General features: G+C 38.8%; 1 protein-coding gene across 1 annotated transcript in view; it reads right to left on the reverse strand.

The window, feature by feature from the left end:
- MROH1 (maestro heat like repeat family member 1) overlaps nt 1–18,992 on the reverse strand; it is a 157,184-nt gene that overhangs the window by 108,333 nt on the left and 29,859 nt on the right. Inside the window, exons 6-7 of the mRNA XM_074558509.1 lie at nt 16,759–16,905; nt 14,122–14,148 (exon numbers count right to left, since the gene is read on the reverse strand). Of these exons, the coding sequence (XP_074414610.1) occupies nt 14,122–14,148; nt 16,759–16,905 (174 nt within the window). The remainder of the gene's footprint in view (nt 1–14,121; nt 14,149–16,758; nt 16,906–18,992) is intronic.

The following is an 18,992-nucleotide window of genomic DNA, read 5'->3' on the forward strand; positions in this document are numbered from 1 at the left end:
TCAGCCCAGAACTGGGATTGGGGTCAACCCGGAACTGGGATCAGCATGAGCTGGGATCAGCCTGGAACCAGAATGAGCCCAGAACCGGGATCGGGTTCAGCACGATCGGCCCAAAAACTGGGAATGGGACCCGCCCAGAACTGGGATTGGGATCAGCAGGATCAGCCCAGAACTGGGATCAGGATCAGCCTGGAACCAGAATGAGCCCAGAACCGGGATCGGGTTCAGCAGGGTCAGCCCGGAAACTGGGGTTGGGATCAGCCCAGAACTGGGATCAGGCTGGAACTGGGACTGGGATCAGACTGGAACTGGAACTGGGATCCGCCCAGAACTGGGATTGGGATCAATGGGATCAGCCCGGAACTGGACTAGGGATTGGCCGGGAACAGGGGTTGGGATCAGCCTGGAACTGGGAACAGCCCAGAAACTGGGATCGGGATCAGTGGGATCAGCCCAGAACCGGGATTGGGATCAGCCCAGAACCAGGATTGGGATCAGCATGGAACTGGGACTGGGATCAGCCTGGAAACTGGGATCAGGATCGGACTGGAACTGGGATCAACCTGGAACTGGGATTGGGATCAATGGGATCAGCCTGGAACTGGGATCAGCCTGGAACTGGGACTGGGATCAACCTGGAACTGGGATTGGGATCAATGGGATCAAACTGGAACTGGGATCAGCCCAGAACTGAGATTGGGATCAATGGGATCAGCCCGGAACTGGGATCCGCCCAGAACTGGGATCAGGATCAGACTGGAACCAGCACTGGGATGAGCCTGGAACTGAGATCAGCCCGGAACTGGGACTGGGATCAAATTGGAACTGAGATCAGCCCGGAACTGGAACTGGGATCAGACTGGAACTGGGATAAACCTGGAACCGGGACTGGGATCAATGGGATCAGCCCAGAACTGGGATCAGCCTGGAACTGGGATTGGGATCAATGGGATCAGCCCAGAACTGGGATCAGCCTGGAACTGGGATTGGGATCAATGGGATCAGCCCAGAACTGGAACTGGGATCAGACTGGAACTGGGATTGGGATCAATGGGATCAGCCCAGAACTGGAACTGGGATCCACCCAGAACTGGGATCAGGATCAGACTGGAACCAGCACTGGGATGAGCCTGGAACTGAGATCAGCCCAGAACTGGGACTGGGATCAAGCCGGAACTGGGATCAGCCCGGAACTGGGACTGGGATCAGACTGGAACTGGGACTGGGATCATTGGGGTCAGAATTATCTCAAACACTGGGATTTTTGGGATCAGGATAATTTATATTGGGATAATTTGGATTAGGATTATTTGGAGTGTTGGGATTACTTGGATTACTGGGATTAGGATCACTGGGATTGTGAATATTTGGATTGGGATTATTTGGACCAGGATTATTGGGACTGGGATTATTGGGACTAGGATTATTTGGATTACTGGGAGTGGGATTATTGGGACTGGGATTATTTGAAATATTGGAATTGGTAGCACTGGAATTGGGATCAGGATCACTGGGATTGGAATTATTTGGACTGGAATTATTTGAATTATTTGGACTGGAATTATTTGGATTATTTGGACTGGGATTATTTGGACTGGGATTATTTGGATTAATGGAATTGGGAACACTGGGATTGGGATTGAGATCACTGGAATTGGAGTTATTTAGATTGTTGGGATTATTTGGATTATTTGGATTGGGATCACCGGGATTGGGATTATTTAGACTAGGATTATTTGGATTCTTTGGACTGGGATGCTTTGGACTGGGATTGTTTGGATTGGGATTTTTTGGACTGAGATTATTTGGACTGGGATTATTTGGATTATTGGGAGTGGGAACACTGGGATTGGGATTGAGATTATTTGGATTGAGATCACTGAGATTGGGGTTATTTGGAATGTTGAGATTATTTGGATTATTGGGATTGGGATCACTGCGATGGGGATTATTTGGATTGTTGGGATTATTGGAATTTGGATAATTTAGATTAGGATTATTGGGACTGGGATTATTTGCATTATTTGGATTGGGATTATTTGGATTGGGATTATTTCAATTGTTGGGATTGGGATTATTTGGACTGTTGGGATTATTTGGATTATTTGGATTACGATAATTGGAATTGGGATTATTGGGACTGGGATTATTTGAATTATTGGGACTGGGATTATTTGGATTGGGATTATTTGAATTAATGGAATTGGGATCACTGGGATTGGGATTATTTGAAATGTTGGGATTATTGGAATTGGGATTATTTGGATTGGGATTATTTGGAATGGGATTATTTGGATTATTGGGATTGGGATCACTGGGATTGGGATTATTTGGATTGATGGGATGATTTGATAATTAGAATTGGGATTATTTGGATTATTGGGATTGGAATCACTGGGATTGGTATAATTTGGATTATTTGGATTGGGAACATTGGAATTGGGATTATTTGGATTGAGATTATTGGGATTTGAATTACTTGGATTATCTGGATTATTGGGACTGGGATTACTTGGTTTATATGGTTTATTTGGACTCAGATTATTTGGATTATTGGGATTGGGAGCACTGGGATTGGGATTATTTGGAATGTTGGTATTAGGATTGTTTGGATTGGGATCTTTGGAATTGGGATTATTTGGATTGGGATTGGACTGGGATTCTTTGAATTATTTGGATTCTTTGGATTATTGGGATTGGGAACACTGGGATTGGGATTATTTGGATTATTTGGATTGGGAACATTGGAATTGGGATTATTTGGATTGGGATTATTGGGATTTGGATTATTTGGATTATTTGGATTATTGGGACTGGGATTACTGGGATTATTTGGTTTATTTGGACTGGGATTATTTGGATTATTGGGATTGGGAACACTGGGATTGGGATTGAGATTATTGGGATTGGGATTACTGGGATTGGGATTATTTGGATTGTTGGGATTATTTGGACTGGGATTATTTGGACTGGGATTATTTGAATTAATGGAATTGGGAACACTGGGATTTGGATTACAGGGTTCACTGGAATTGGGGTTATTTGGATTGTTGGGATTGGGATTATTTGGATTGTTGGGATTGGGATCACTGGGATTGGGATTATTTGGATTGGGATTATTGGGACTGGGATTATTTGGATTATTGGGATTGGGATCACTGGGATTTGGATTATTTTAATTATCTGAATTGGGAACACTGGATTTGGGATTATTGGGACTGGGATTATTTGGATTACCTTAACTGGGAACATTGGGATTGGGATTATTTGGACTGGGACTATTTGGACTGGGATTATTTGAATTAACGGAATTGGGAACACTGGGATTGGGATTATTGGGATAACTGAAATTGGAGCTATTTGGATTGTTGGGATCATTGGAATTGGGATTATTTGGATTGGGATTATTGGGACTGGAATTATTTGGATTGATGAGATGATTTGAAAATTGGGATTGGGATTATTTGGATTATCGGGATTGGAATCACTGGGATTGGTATAATTTGGATTATTTGGATTAGGAACATTGGAATTGGGATTATTTGGATTGAGATTATTGGGATTTGAATTACTTGGATTATTTGGATTATTGGGACTGGGATTACTTGGATTATTTGGTTTATTTGGACTCGGATTATTTGGATTATTGGGATTGAGATTATTGAGATTGGGATCACTGGGATTGGGATTATTTGGATTGTTGGTATTTGGATTATTTGGATTGGGATCTTTGGAATTGGGATTATTTGGATTGGGATTGTTTGGACTGGGATTATTGGGACTGGTATTATCTGAATTATTGGGATTATTTGGATTATTGGAATTGGGATCACTGGGATTGGGATTATTTGGATTGTCTGAATTGGGAACACTGGATTTGGGATTATTGGGATTGGGATTATTGGGATTGATATTATTGGGACTGGGATTATTTGAATTATTGGAATTGGGAACACTGGGATTGGGATTATTTGAAATGTTGGGATTATTGGAATTGGGATTATTTGGATTATTGGGATTGCGATCACTGGGATTGGGATTATTTGGATTATTTGGATTGGGAACATTGGAATTGGGATTATTTGGATTGGGATTATTGGGATTTGGATTATTTGGATTATTTGGTTTATTTGGACTCGGAATATTTGGATTATTGGGATTAGGATTGAGATTATTTGGATTGGGATTATTTGGATTGTTGGGATTATTTGTATTATCCGGATTAGGATCATTTGAATTGGGATTATTTGGATTGGGATTATTGGGACTGGGATTATTTGAATTATTTGGGCTGGGATTATTTGGATTGGGATTATTTGAATTAATGGAATTGGGAACACTGGGATTGGGATTCTTGGATCACTGGAATTGGGGTTATTTGGATTGTTGGGATTATTGGAATTGGGATTTTTTGGATTGGGATTATTGGGAATGGGATTATTTAAATTATTGGGACTGGAATTATTGGGATTAGGATTATTTGGATTATTGGGATTGGGATTACTGGGATTGGGATTATTTGGATTGATGGGATGATTTGAAAATTGGGTCTGGGATGATTTGGATTATTTGGATTGGAATCACTGGGATTGGTATAATTTGGATTATTTGGATTGGGAACATTGGAATTGGGATTATTTGGATTGGGATTATTGGGATTTGGAATACTTGGATTATTTGGATTATTGGGACTGGGATTATTTGGATTATTTGGTTTATTTGGACTGGGATTATTTGGATTATTGGGATTGGGAACACTGGGATTGGGATTGAGATTATTTGGATTGGGATCACTCGGATTGGGGTTATTTGGATTGTTGGGATTATTTGGATTATTGGGATTGGGAACACTGGAGTTGGGATTACTTGGATTATTTGGATTGGGAACATTGGAATTGGGATTATTTGGATTAGGATTATTGGGATTTGGATTATTTGTATTATTGGGATTGAGATTATTGGGATTGGGATCACTGGGATTGGGATTATTTGGAGTGTTGGGATTATTTGGATTATTTGGATTGCCATCATTGGAATTGGGATTATTCGAATTATTGGGACTTGGATTATTTGGATTTGGGCTATTTGAATTAATGGAATTGGGGCTATTTGGATTATTTGGATTATTTGAATTGGGATTATTTGGATTGGGATTATTGGGATTTGGATTACTTGGATTATTGGGACTGGGATTATTGGTATTGGGATTATTTGAATTGTTGGGATTTGGATTATTTGGATTATTGGGATTGGAATCACTGGATTTGGGATTATTTGGATTATTGGGATTGGGATCACTGGGATTTGGATTATTTGGATTATTTGAATTGGGATCACTGGGATTGGGATTATTTGGATTATTGGGATTGGGAACACTGGATTTGGGATTATTGGGATTGGGATATTTCAATTATTGGGACTGGGATTATTTGGATTATTAGAATCACTGGGATTGGGATTATTGGGATCACTGGAATTGGGATTATTTGGATTGTTGGGATTATTGGAATTGGGATTATTTGGATTGGGATTATTGGGAATGGGATTATTTGGATTATTGGGATTGGGAACACTGGATTTGGGACTGAGATTATTGGGATTGGTATCACTGGGATTGGGATTATTTGGATTGTTGGTATTTGGATTATTTGGATTGGGATCATTGGGATTGGGATTATTGGGACTGGGATTATTTGAATTATTGGGACTGGGATTATTTGGACTGGGATTATTTGAATTAATGGAATTGGGAACACTGGATTTGGGATTATCGGGATTGGCGTATTTTGATTATTGGGACTGGGATTTTTTTTATTATTAGGATCACTGGGATTGGGATTATTGGGATCACTGGAATTGGGATTATTTGGATTGTTGGGATTATTGGAATTGGGATTATTTGGATTGGGATTATTGGGAATGGGATTATTTGGATTATTGGGATTGGGAACACTGGGATTGGGATTGAGATTATTGGGATTGGGAACACTGGGATTGGGATTATTTGGATTGTTGGCATTGTTTGGATTATTGGGATTGGGATCATTGGGATTGTGAATATTTGGATTGGGATTATTTGGACCTGGATTGCTGGGAATGGGATTATTCGGATTGGGATTATTTGAATTATTGGGATTGGGATTATGGGGATTGGGATTATTTGGATTATTGGGATTGTTTGGATTGTTGGGATTATTGGGACTGGGATTGTTGGGATTATTGGGACTGGGATTATTTGAATTATTGGAATTGGGAGCACTGGGATTGGGATTATTGGGATTATTGGGATTATTGGGATTATTTGGATTATTGGTATTTGGATTATTTGGAATGGGATTATTTGGATTATTTGGATTGGGATCACTGGGATTGGGATTATTTGGATTGATGGGATGATTTGATAATTGGGATTGGGATTATTGGATCATTGGGATTGGGATTATTGGGATTGGGATGATTTGTATTGGAATCATCCCGGAAATGGGGATCAACCCTAAAAATACACTGGAAGAGAATGAAAATAAAATAAAATAAAATAAAATAAAATAAAATAAAATAAAATAAAATAAAATAAAATAAAATAAAATAAAACAAAACAAAACAAAACAAAACAAAACAAAACAAAATTCAAGAAAAAAATCCAAGAGTCCCAGCAAAAGCTGAAAATTCCAGGAAATTCCAGAAAAATCCAGGAAATTCCAGAAAAAAAATCCAGGAAAATCTGGGAATTCCAGGAAAATCTGGGAATTCCAGGAAAATCTGGGAATTCCTGCCGAAGCCGTTAGTGGCAGCGAGAGAGAGGCGTTAGCGGAGCCCAAGGAGAGAATTCCAGAGGGGAAAATTCCATGGAAAATTCCGGAATGCCCCAATCCCGACCCTCAGAATTCCAGAGGGGAAAATTCCATGGAAAATTCCGGAATTCCCAATCCCGACCCTCGGAATTCCAGAGGGGAAAATTCCATGGAAAATTCCGGAATGCCCCAATCCCAAATCTCGGAATTCCAGAGGGGAAAATTCCATGGAAAAATCCGGAATTCCCAAGATGGGGAAAAACTCGGGATGGATCCCAAGGGAAAATCCTGGGGGAGATTGGGGGATTTGGGAATTCTGGAAATTTTGGGATTTAGGAATTTAAGGATTTGGGAATTTTTGGGATTTTGGGATTTGGGAATTTTGGGAATTTTGGGATTGGGGATTTGGGAATTTGGGGAATTTGGGGATTTTGGGAATTTTGGGATTGGGGATTTGGGGATTTGGGAATTTTGGGATTTGGGATTTTGGAGATTTTGGGATTTGGGAATTTTGGGATTTGGGAATTCTGGGGATTTGGGAATTTGGGGAATTTTGGGATTTGGGGAATTTTGGGGATTCTGGAAATTTTGGGATTTGGGAATTTTGGGAATTTGGGGATTTGGGATTTGGGAATTTTTGGGATTTTGGGATTGGGAATTTTGGGATTTTGGGATTGGGGATTTTGGGAATTTTGGGAATTTTGGGAATTTTGGGAATTTTGGGGATTCTGGAAATTTTGGGATTTGGGAATTTAAGGATTTGGGAATTTTGGGAATTTGGGGATTTGGGATTTGGGAATTTTTGGGATTTTGGGATTGGGAATTTTGGGATTGGGGATTTGGGAATTTGGGAATTTTGGGGATTTTGGGGATTTTGGGATTTGGGAATTTTGGGAATTTTGGGATTTGGGAATTTTGGGATTGGGGATTTGGGTTTGGGGATTTGGGAATTTTGGGAATTTTGGGATTTGGGAATTTAAGGAATTGGGAATTCTGGAAATTTTGGGATTTGGGAATTTTGGGATTTGGGAATTTTGGGATTTGGGAATTTTGGGGATTTTGGAATTTGAGAATTTTGGGAATTTGGGGATTTGGGAATTTTGGGGATTTTGGGATTTGGGAATTTTGGGGATTTTGGGATTTGGGATTTTGGGATTTGGGGATTTTGGGGATGGATCCCAGACTGGGGAGGATTTTGGGAAATTTGGGAATTTCAAGGGATTTTATGAAATTCACAGAATTCCGGAATATCAGAATGATTGAATTTTGGGATTGTGGGATTGATGGAATTGTGGAATTCTGGGATCATGGAACGATTGAATTTTGGAACTGTGGAATTCATGGAATTCCAGGATCATGGAATTACAAAATTGCCATTCCAGAGTCGTGGAATGATGGAATTTATGGAATTTTGGAATTCCAGAAGAATGGAATTAAGGAAAAATGGGATTGTGGAATTCCAGAATTGTGGAATTATTGAGTAACTGCAGGATTGTGGATTCATGAAATTTATGGAATTAATGGGATCACAGAATTGATGGAATTTTGAAATAATGGAATTCCAGGTTCAGGGAATTATTGATTGATGGAATTTATGGAATTTTTGGGACCACGGAATGACAAAATTGAAGAATTGCAGAATCATGGAATGACAGGATCCGTGAAATTGTGGAATTATGAAATGATGGAATTCCAGGCTTGGGAAATTCTGGGATTGTGGAATTCCAGATTCAGGGAATTGTCCAGTTTTGGAACAGTGGAATTATTGAATTTTGCGATCATGGGATTTCTGGAATTCTGAACTGGTGGGATTCCAGAATCGTGGAATTATGGGAATTGTGGAATTCTGGGATCACAGAATGGTCGAATTTGTGGAATTCTGGGATTGTGGAATTCCAGAATTTCAGGATTATTTAATTATGGGATCATGGAATTTGTGGAATTTGTGGAATTGTGGATTTATTGAATTCATGCAATTGCAGAATCAGAGAATTACGGAATTTCTGGAATTAACGGAATTCTGGGATTGCAGAATTCCCGAATCAGGGAATTATTGAATTGTGGGATAACAGAATTGATGGAATTTATGGAATTTTGAAATCCTTGAATTCCCAGGCTTGGGAAATTCTGGGATTGTGGAATTCCGGATTCAGGGAATTGTCCAGTTTTGGAACAGTGGAATTATTGAATTTTGCGATCATGGGATTTCTGGAATTCTGAACTGGTGGGATTCCAGAATCGTGGAATTATGGGAAATGTGGAATTCTGGGATCACGGAATGGTCGAATTTGTGGAATTCTGGGATTGTGGAATTCTAGAATTCCAGGATTATTTAATTATGGGATCATGGAATTTGTGGAATTTGTGGAATTGTGGATTTATTGAATTCATGCAATTCCAGAATCAGAGAATTACGGAATTTCTGGAATTAACGGAATTCTGGGATCGTGGAATTCCAGAATCAGGGAATTATTGAATTGTGAGAATACAGAATTCATGGAATTTATGGAATTGATGGATTCTGAGCTCATGGAATTGATGGAATTTTGAAATCCTTGAATTCCAGAATCAGGGAATTCTTGAATCGTGGGATCATGGAATTTATGGAATTCTGGGATCATGGAATTTAAAAAAAGCAGAATTTCAGAATCATGGAATTGATGGAATTTTGGAATTCTAGAATTATGGAATTCCACAATTATGGAATTTATGGAATTCCAGAATCCCGGGTTCACGGCATCACGGAATTCCAGAATCAGGGAATTCGTAAATTTTGGGATTGTGGAATTCATGGAATTCTGGGATCATGGAATTTATGGAATTCATGGAATTCTGGGCTTGTGGAATTCTGGGATAATGGAATTGTGGAATTTATGGAATTAAAGGAATTCTGGGATCGTGGAAATATTGAATTGTGGGATCACGGAATTTATGGAATTGTGAAATTCCAGATTGATGGAATTCTGGGATCAGGGAATTCCTGAATCAGGGAATGATTTAATTTTGGGATTGTGGAATTTATGGAATTGATGGAATTCTGGGATCATGGAATTCCAGAATCAGGGAATTGTTGAATTGTGGGATAACGGAATTTATGGAATTCTGGGATCATGGAATTTAAAAAAAAAGCAGAATTTCAGAATCATGGAATTGATGGAATTTTGGGATCATGGAATTAGGAAATTGCAGAATTTCAGGATCATGGAATTGATGGGATTTTGGGATCATGGAATTGATGGAATTTTGGAATTCCAGAACAATGGAATGGTGGAATTCCACAATTATGGAATTCTGGTATCATGGAATTTATGGAATTCTGGAATCCCAGATTCACGGCATCACGGAATTCCAGAATCAGGGAATTCGTAAATTTTGGGATCGTGGAATTCGTGGAATTCTGGGCTTGTGGAATTCTGGGATGATGGAATTGTGGAATTCATGGAATCAAAGGAATTCTGGGATTGTGGCAATATTGAATTGTGGCATCATGGAATTTATGGAATTGTGAAATTCCAGATTGATGGAATTCTGGGATCAGGGAATTGCTGAATCAGGGAATGATTGAATTTTGGGATTGTGGAATTTATGGAATTCACGAACTGTGGAATTTATGGAATTCATGGAATTCTGGGATCATGGAATTCATAGAATTGATGGAGTTTATGGAATTTACGGTATTATGGGAGTGTGGAATTCCAGAACAATGAAATTATGGAATTCTGGGATCATGGAATTCCAGAATCAGGGAATTATTGAATTGTGGGATCATGGAATTTATGGAATTCTGGGATCATGGAATTAAGAAATTGCAGAATTTCAGAATCATGGAATTGATGGAATTTTGGAATTCTAGAATTATGGAATTCCACAATTATGGAATTTATGGAATTCTGGAATCCCAGATTCACGGCATCATGGAATTCCAGAATCAGGGAATTCGTAAATTTTGGGATTGTGGAATTCATGGAATTCTGGGATCATGGAATTTATGGAATTCATGGAATTCTGGGCTTGTGGAATTCTGGGATAATGGAATTGTGGAATTTATGGAATCAAAGGAATTCTGGGATCATGGAAATATTGAATTCTGGCATCATGGAATTTATGGAATTGTGAAATTCCAGATTGATGGAATTCTGGGATCGTGGAATTCCTGAATCAGGGAATGATTTAATTTTGGGATTGTGGAATTTATGGAATTCACGGAACTGTGGAATTTATGGAATTGATGGAATTCTGGGATCATGGAATTCATGGAATTGACGGAGTTTATGGAATTTACGGTATTATGGGAGTGTGGAATTCCAGAACAATGAAATTATGGAATTCTGGGATCATGGAATTCCCGAATCAGGGAATGATTTAATTGTGGGATCATGGAATTGATGGAATTTAAGGATTCTGAGATCATGGAATTGATGGAATTCTGGGATCATGGAATAAAAAAATTGCAGAATTTCAGAATCATGGAATTGATGGAATTTTGGAATTCCAGAAAAATGGAATGGTGGAATTCCACAATTATGGAATTCTGGGATCATGGAATTTATGGAATTTCTGGAATCCCAGATTCACGGCATCATGGAATTCCAGAATCAGGGAATTCGTAAATTTTGTGATTGTGGAATTCATGGAATTCTGGGCTTGTGGAATTCTGGGATAATGGAATTGTGGAATTTATGGAATCAAAGGAATTCTGGGATCGTGCAAATATTGAATTCTGGGATCATGGAATTTATGGAATTGTGAAATTCCAGATTGATGGAATTCTGGGATCAGGGAATTCCTGAATCAGGGAATGATTGAATTTTGGGATTGTGGAATTTATGGAAGTCACGGAAATGTGGAATTTATGGAATTCATGGAATTCTGGGATCATGGAATTCATGGAATTGACGGAGTTTATGGAATTTACGGTATTATGGGAGTGTGGAATTCCAGAACAATGAAATTATGGAATTCTGGGATCAAGGAATTCCAGAATCAGGGAATTATTGAATTGTGGGATAACGGAATTTATGGAATTCTGGGATTGTGGAATTAAGAAATTGCAGAATTTCAGAATCATGGAATTGATGGAATTTTGGAATTCTAGAATTATGGAATTCCACAATTATGGAATTTATGGAATTCTGGAATCCCGGATTCACGGCATCATGGAATTCCAGAATCAGGGAATTCGTCAATTTTGGGATTGTGGAATTCATGGAATTTTGGGATTGTGGAATTCATGGAATTCTGGGCTTGTGGAATTCCAGGATAATAGAATTGTGGAATTTATGGAATCAAAGGAATTCCGGGATCGTGGAAATATTGAATTCTGGGATCATGGAATTTATGGAATTGTGAAATTCCAGATTGATGGAATTCTGGGATCATGGAATTCCTGAATCAGGGAATTATTGAATTGTGGGATTGTGGAATTTATGGAATTCTGGGATCGTGGAATTAAGAAATTGCAGAATTTCAGAATCATGGAATTGATGGAATTTTGGAATTCCAGAACAATGGAATTGTGGAATTCTAGAATTATGGAATTCCACAATTATGGAATTCTGGTATCATGGAATTTATGGAATTTATGGAATCCCAGATTCACAGCATCACGGAATTCCAGAATCAGGGAATTCATAAATTTTGGGATTGTGGAATTCGTGGAATTCTGGGCTTGTGGAATTCCGGGATTGTGGAATTGTGGAATTTATGGAATCAAAGGAATTCTGGGATTGTGGAAATATTGAATTCTGGGATCATGGAATTTATGGAATTGTGAAATTCCAGATTGATGGAATTCTGGGATCATGGAATTCCTGAATCAGGGAATGATTGAATTGTGGGATCATGGAATTTATGGAATTCTGGGATCGTGGAATTAAAAAATTGCAGAATTCCAGAATCATGGAATTGATGGAATTTTGGAATTCCAGAACAATGGAATTGTGGAATTCCAGAATTATGGAATTCCACAATTATGGAATTCTGGTATCATGGAATTTATGGAATTCTGGAATCCTAGATTCACTGCATCACGGAATTCCAGAATCAGGGAATTAATAAATTTTGTGCTTGTGGAATTCATGGAATTCTGGGATTGTGGAATTCTGGGATAACGGAATTGTGGAATTTATGGATTTCTTCGATAATGGAATTATGGGATGGTGGAATTCCCGAATCAAGGAATTATTGAATTTTGGGATCATGGAATTGATGGAATTCAGGGAATTTACGGAATTTATGGAATTCAGGGAATTCAGGGAATTTACGGAATTTATGGAATTCTGGAATCAGGAACTTCTTATTGAATTTAGGAAATGTGGAATTTATGGAATTATGGGATTTAGGGAATTCTGGAATTCATGGAATTGTAACATTTATGGAAATGCTGGAATTGTGGAATTACAGATTCAGGGAAATATTGAATTTTGGAATGCTGGAATTACTGAATTATGGAATTTATGGAATTCTGGGATTGTGGAACTACAAAATAACGGAGTTGTGGAATCGTGGAATTTCTGGAATTGTGGAATTCTGGGATCATGGAATTTATTAAATTTATGGAATTGTGAAGTTGCGGAATTCCAGAAAAATGGAATGATTGAATTTTAGGGTTGGGGAATTCATGGAATTTTGGGATCATGGAATTTATGGAATTCATGGAATTCTGGGATCGTGGAATTGTGGAATTTATGGATTTCTTTGATAATGAAATTATGGGATCGTGGAATTCCCGAATCAAGGAATTACTGAATTTTGGGATCATGGAATTGATGGAATTCAGGGAATTTATGGAATTTATGGAATTCTGGAATCAGGGACTTGTTATTGAATTTAGGAAAAGTGGAATTTATGGAATTACGGGATTTAGGGAATTGTGGAATTCATGGAATTGTGACATTTATGGAATTTATGGAAATGCTGGAATTGTGGAATTACAGATTCAGGGAAATGTTGAATTTTGGAATTCTGGAATTACTGAATTATGGCATCATTTATGGAATTTATGGAATTCTGGGATTGTGGAACTACAAAATAACGGAGTTATGGAATTTCTGGAATGGTGGAATTTTGGGATCATGGAATTTATTAAATTTATGGAATTTTGAAGTTGAGGAATTCCAGAAAAATGGAATTATTGAATTTTAGGGTTGGGGAATTAATGGAATTTTAGGATCATGGAATTCTGGGCTGGAATTTCCAGAATTTCCTTTTCCCCTCCCTTTTCCTGGGAAATTTTCCTGGGAATTTCCCCAGAATTCCGGATTTTTCTCGGGAATGCGAAGAAAAAGCAGAAAGAGGAAAAAATTCCAAGGCCAATCCCAAAATTCCCTACCTTGGTCTCTACTTTTATTCCCAGAACCTGAACGAGTGGAAAAAAAACAAAATTCCCATCAGGAAATTCCCAAATTCCACTGGGAAAAATGAAATTCCAACCGGGAAAAAGCCAAAATCAATTTGGAAAAATTGAGATTCCAGTGGGAAAAGCAAAACTCCCTTGGAAAAAACAGAATTCCCCTGGAAAAAATTAAATTCCATTGGAAAATATGAAATTCCATGGGGAAAAAAAAGAAATTCCAAGGGGAAAAACCCAATCCCGAAACTTTCAAAACCCCTGGAATGAACTTTTTTTTAAAAAAAAAAATCCCAGTAAATCCTGGAAAATTCCCAAGAATTTCCCACGAAATTCCCAGGAAATTGATGGAAAATTTAAAAAAAAAAAAAATCATGAAAAATTCCCAGAAAATTCCTGGAAAGTGCAAAAAAAAATTCCCGGGAAATTCCAATGCAGAATTCCTGGAAAATTCTCTGAAAATTCACAGGGAATTCACAGAAATTAAAAAAAAAATCTCCAAAAAATCCCAAAAATTCCCAATAAATTCCCAATAAATTTCCCAGTGCTGACCAGTTGCTCCAGGTGCCGCCGCTCATTGAAAATTCAATTAAATTTTTTTTCCAAAATTCCCTCAAAATTTCCCCAAAAAAATCCCATTAAATTCTCTGTAAATTCCAAAAAAAATTCCCAATTTTTTTCCAAAATTCCCTCAAAATTTCCCCAAAAAATCCCATTAAATTCTCTGTAAATTCCAAAAAAAAAAAATTCCCAAAAAACTGCCAGAAAAAGTTTGGAGACTTCCTGTAAAATTTCCAGAAAATTCCTGAAAATTCTCAGAAAATTCTTGGAAGATCTCCCCAAAATTCCCCAAAAATTCCTTTAAAATTCCCAAAAGTTCCCCCCAAAATTACCAAAAAATTAGGAAAAAAATGTAAAAAAAATCTGATAAAAATTAAAAAAAAAAAAAACAGAAAAAATTCCCAAAAAATTTCCCAAAATTTCAAAAAAATTCCCATAAAATTCCCATAAAATCTGCAATAAATTCCCAATAAATTGCCATAAAATTCCCAAAAATTTTTGAGTAAATTCTCTTAAATTCTCATTTTTGACCTTGGTGCAGCAGCTCCGGGGGCACAACCAGTCATTGAAAATTCACTAAAAATTGATTTTAAAATTCCCCCAGAAATTTGAAAAAATCCCCCAAAAATCCACAAAAATTCCCAAATAAATTCCAAAAAAACTCCCAGAAAATGTTCAAAAACTTCTGTCAAATTCCCAGAAAATTTCCAGAAAATTATCTGAAAATTCTCAGAAAATTCTTGGAAAATGCCAAAAAAAATTTCTCATAAAATTCCCATAAAATTCTCAGTAAATTCCCCAAAAATTCCTAAAACTTCCTCAGACAAATTTAAAAATATTTTTAAAAAATCAAAAAAAATCCAGAAGAAAACCCCCCCAAAAAATCCCCCTAAAAAATCCCAATAAATCCTCAAGAAATCCCCCAAAATTCCCAATAAATTCCTAGTAAATCCACAAAATTCCCCCCAAAATTACCAGAAAATAAAAATAAATAAAAAAAAATTTAAAAATTCCAAAAAAATCCTGAAAAATCCCCCCCCAAAATCCCAAAAATTCCCAATAAATTCCTAGTGAATCCACAAAAATTCTCCAAAAAATAACCAGAAAATTCAAAAAAATTCCAAAAAAATCTCAAAAAATCCCCCCCCAAAAACCCAAAAAATCCTCAAGAAATCCCCAAAATTTCCCAATAAATTTCTAGTAAATCCACAAAAAATCCCCAAAAATTCCCAGAAAATTTAAAACAAAATCAAAAAAAATTCCAAAAAAATTTCCAAAAAAATCCCGAAAAATACCCCAAAAATTCCCCATAAATTCCTAGTAAATCCACAATAATTCCCCAAAAAATTAACAGAAAATTTAAAAAAAAATCCAAAAGAATTTTTAAAAAATCCCAAAAAATACCCCCAAAAATCCCCGAAAATTCCCAATAAATTCCTAGTAAATCCACAAAAATTTCCCCAAAAATTACCAGAAAATTTTAAAAAAATCCAAAAAAATTCCAAAAAAATTCCAAAAAAAATCCCGAAAAATTCCCCAAAAAATGACCAGAAAATTCAGAAAAATTCCAAAAAAATTCCAAAAAAAATCCAAAAATATCCCGAAAAATCCCCCCAAAAAATCCCTATAAATTCCTAGTAAATCCACAAAAATTCCCCAAAAAATTAACAGAAAATTAAAAAAAATCCAAAAAAATTTTTAAAAAATCCAAAAAAATCCCAAAAAATACCCCCAAAAATCCCTGAAAAATCCCCAAAAATTCCCCAATAAATTCCTAGTAAATCCACAAAAATTCCCTAAGAAATTACCAGAAAATTTCAAAAAAATCACAAAAACTCCAAAAAAACTCCAAAAAAATCCCGAAAAATCCCCCCAAAAATCCCCGAAAATTCTCAATAAATTCCCAATAAATTCCCATTAAATCCCCAATAAATCCCCAATAAATTCCCAATAAATTCCCAGTAAATTCCCGATAAATCCCCAATAAATCCCCAATAAATTCCCGATAAATTCCCGATAAATTCCCCATAAATTCCCGATAAAATCCGGGTTCCTGACCTTGGTTTTTGAGTGCTGCAGGAGGCGCTGCAGCAGCTGCTGCTCCAGGCGCGAGCGCAGCAGCTCCGGGGGCGCCGCCGCCGCCACGCGGCCGTAACAGAGCACCAGGGCGGCGCGGAGCCGCTCCTGATCCGCCTCGTTCTTCTCCTGAGGGGAAACATGGGAAAAACATGGGATAAACATGGGATAAACATGGGATAAACCATAGGAAAAACATGGGGAAATTGGGCGGAAAATATGGGGAAAAAGATGGAAAAATTAGGGGGGAAATATGGAGAAAAACATTGAAAAATTGAGGGCAAGCATGGGAAAAACATGGAAAAGTTGGGGGGAAACTTTGGGAAAAAACATGGGAAAAATTGGGGGAAAATATGGGGAAAAACATGGGATAAACCATGGGAGAATGGGGGGAGCACCAGGGCAGCGCGGAGCCGCTCCTGATCCGCCTCGCTGCGCTCCTGGGGGGAAACATGGGAAAAACATGGGATAAACATGGGATAAATATGGGATAAACCATGGGATAAATATCGGATAAACCATGGGAAATGGGGGGAGCACCAGGGCGGCCGCTGCTTCTCCTGATCCGCCTCGTTCTTCTCCTGAGGGGAAAACATGGGATAAATATCGGATAAACCATGGGAAAACCATGGGATAAACCATGGGAAATGGGGGGAGCACCAGGGCGGCGCGGAGCCGCTCCTGATCCGCCTCGCTCTTCTCCTGAGGGGAAAAAACATGGGAAAAACATGGGATAAACATGGGATAAACCATGGGAAAAACATGGGGAAATTGGGGGGAAAATATGGGGAAAAACATGGGATAAACCATGGGAAATGGGGGGAGCACCAGGGCGGCGCGGAGCCGCTCCTGATCCGCCTCGCTCTTCTCCTGAGGGGGAAAACATGAGATAAACCATGGGAAAAACATGGGATAAACCATGGGATAAACCATGGGAAATGGGGGGAGCACCAGGGCGGCGCGGAGCCGCTCCTGATCCGCCTCACTCTTCTCCTGAGGGGAAACATGGGATAAACATGGGATAAACATGGGATAAACCATGGGATAAATATGGGATAAACCATGGGAAAAACATGAGGAAATTGGGGGGAAAATATGGGGTAAAACATGGGAAAAACATGGGATAAACCATGGGAAATGGGGGGAGCACCAGGGCGGCGCGGAGCCGCTCCTGATCCGCCTCGCTCTTCTCCTGAGGGGAAAAACATGGGATAAACATGAGATAAATATGGGATAAACCATGGGAAAAACATGGAAAAGTTGGGGGGAAACTTTGGGAAAAAACATGGGAAAAATTGGGGGAAAATATGGGATAAACATGGGATAAACCATGGGAAATGGGGGGAGCACCAGGGCGGCGCGGAGCCGCTCCTGATCCGCCTCGCTGCGCTCCTGGGGGGGAAAACACGGGAAAAATGTCAGATAAACCATGGGAAAAACATGGGGAAATTGGGGGGAAAATATGGGGAAAAACATGGGATAAACCATGGGAAAAACACGGGATAAACCATGGGAAAAACATGGGGAAATTGGGGGGAAAATATGGGGAAAAACATGGGATAAACCATGGGAAAAACACGGGATAAACCAGGTTTGATAAACCATGGGAAATGGGGGGAGCACCAGGGCGGCGCGGAGCCGCTCCTGCTCCGCCTCGCTGCGCTCCTGGGGGAAAACACGGGAAAAACATGGGATAAACATGGGATAAAACATGGAATAAACCATGGGAGAATGGGGGGAGCACCAGGGCGGCGCGGAGCCGCTCCTGATCCACCTCGCTGCGCTCCTGGGGGGGAAAACACGGGAAAAACATGGGATAAACATGGGATAAATATCGGATAAACCATGGGATAAACCATGGGATAAACCATGGGAAATGGGGGGAGCACCAGGGCGGCGCGGAGCCGCTCCTGATCCGCCTCATTCTTCTCCTGAGGGGAAAACATGGGAAAAACATGGGATAAACATGGGATAAACCATGGGAAAAACATGGGGAAATCGGGGGGAAATATGGGGAAAAACCTGGAATAAACCATGGGAAAAACATGGGGAAATTGGGGGGAAAATATGGGGAAAAACATGGGATAAACCATGGGATAAACCATGGGAAATGGGGGGAGCACCAGGGCGGCGCGGAGCCGCTCCTGATCCGCCTCGCTGCGCTCCTGAGGGGAAAAACATGGGATAAATATCGGATAAACCATGGGAAAAACATG

The sequence above is a fragment of the Zonotrichia albicollis genome, chromosome 1 (genome assembly GCF_047830755.1).
Source record: "Zonotrichia albicollis isolate bZonAlb1 chromosome 1, bZonAlb1.hap1, whole genome shotgun sequence".
Taxonomy (NCBI): Eukaryota; Metazoa; Chordata; class Aves; order Passeriformes; family Passerellidae; genus Zonotrichia; species Zonotrichia albicollis.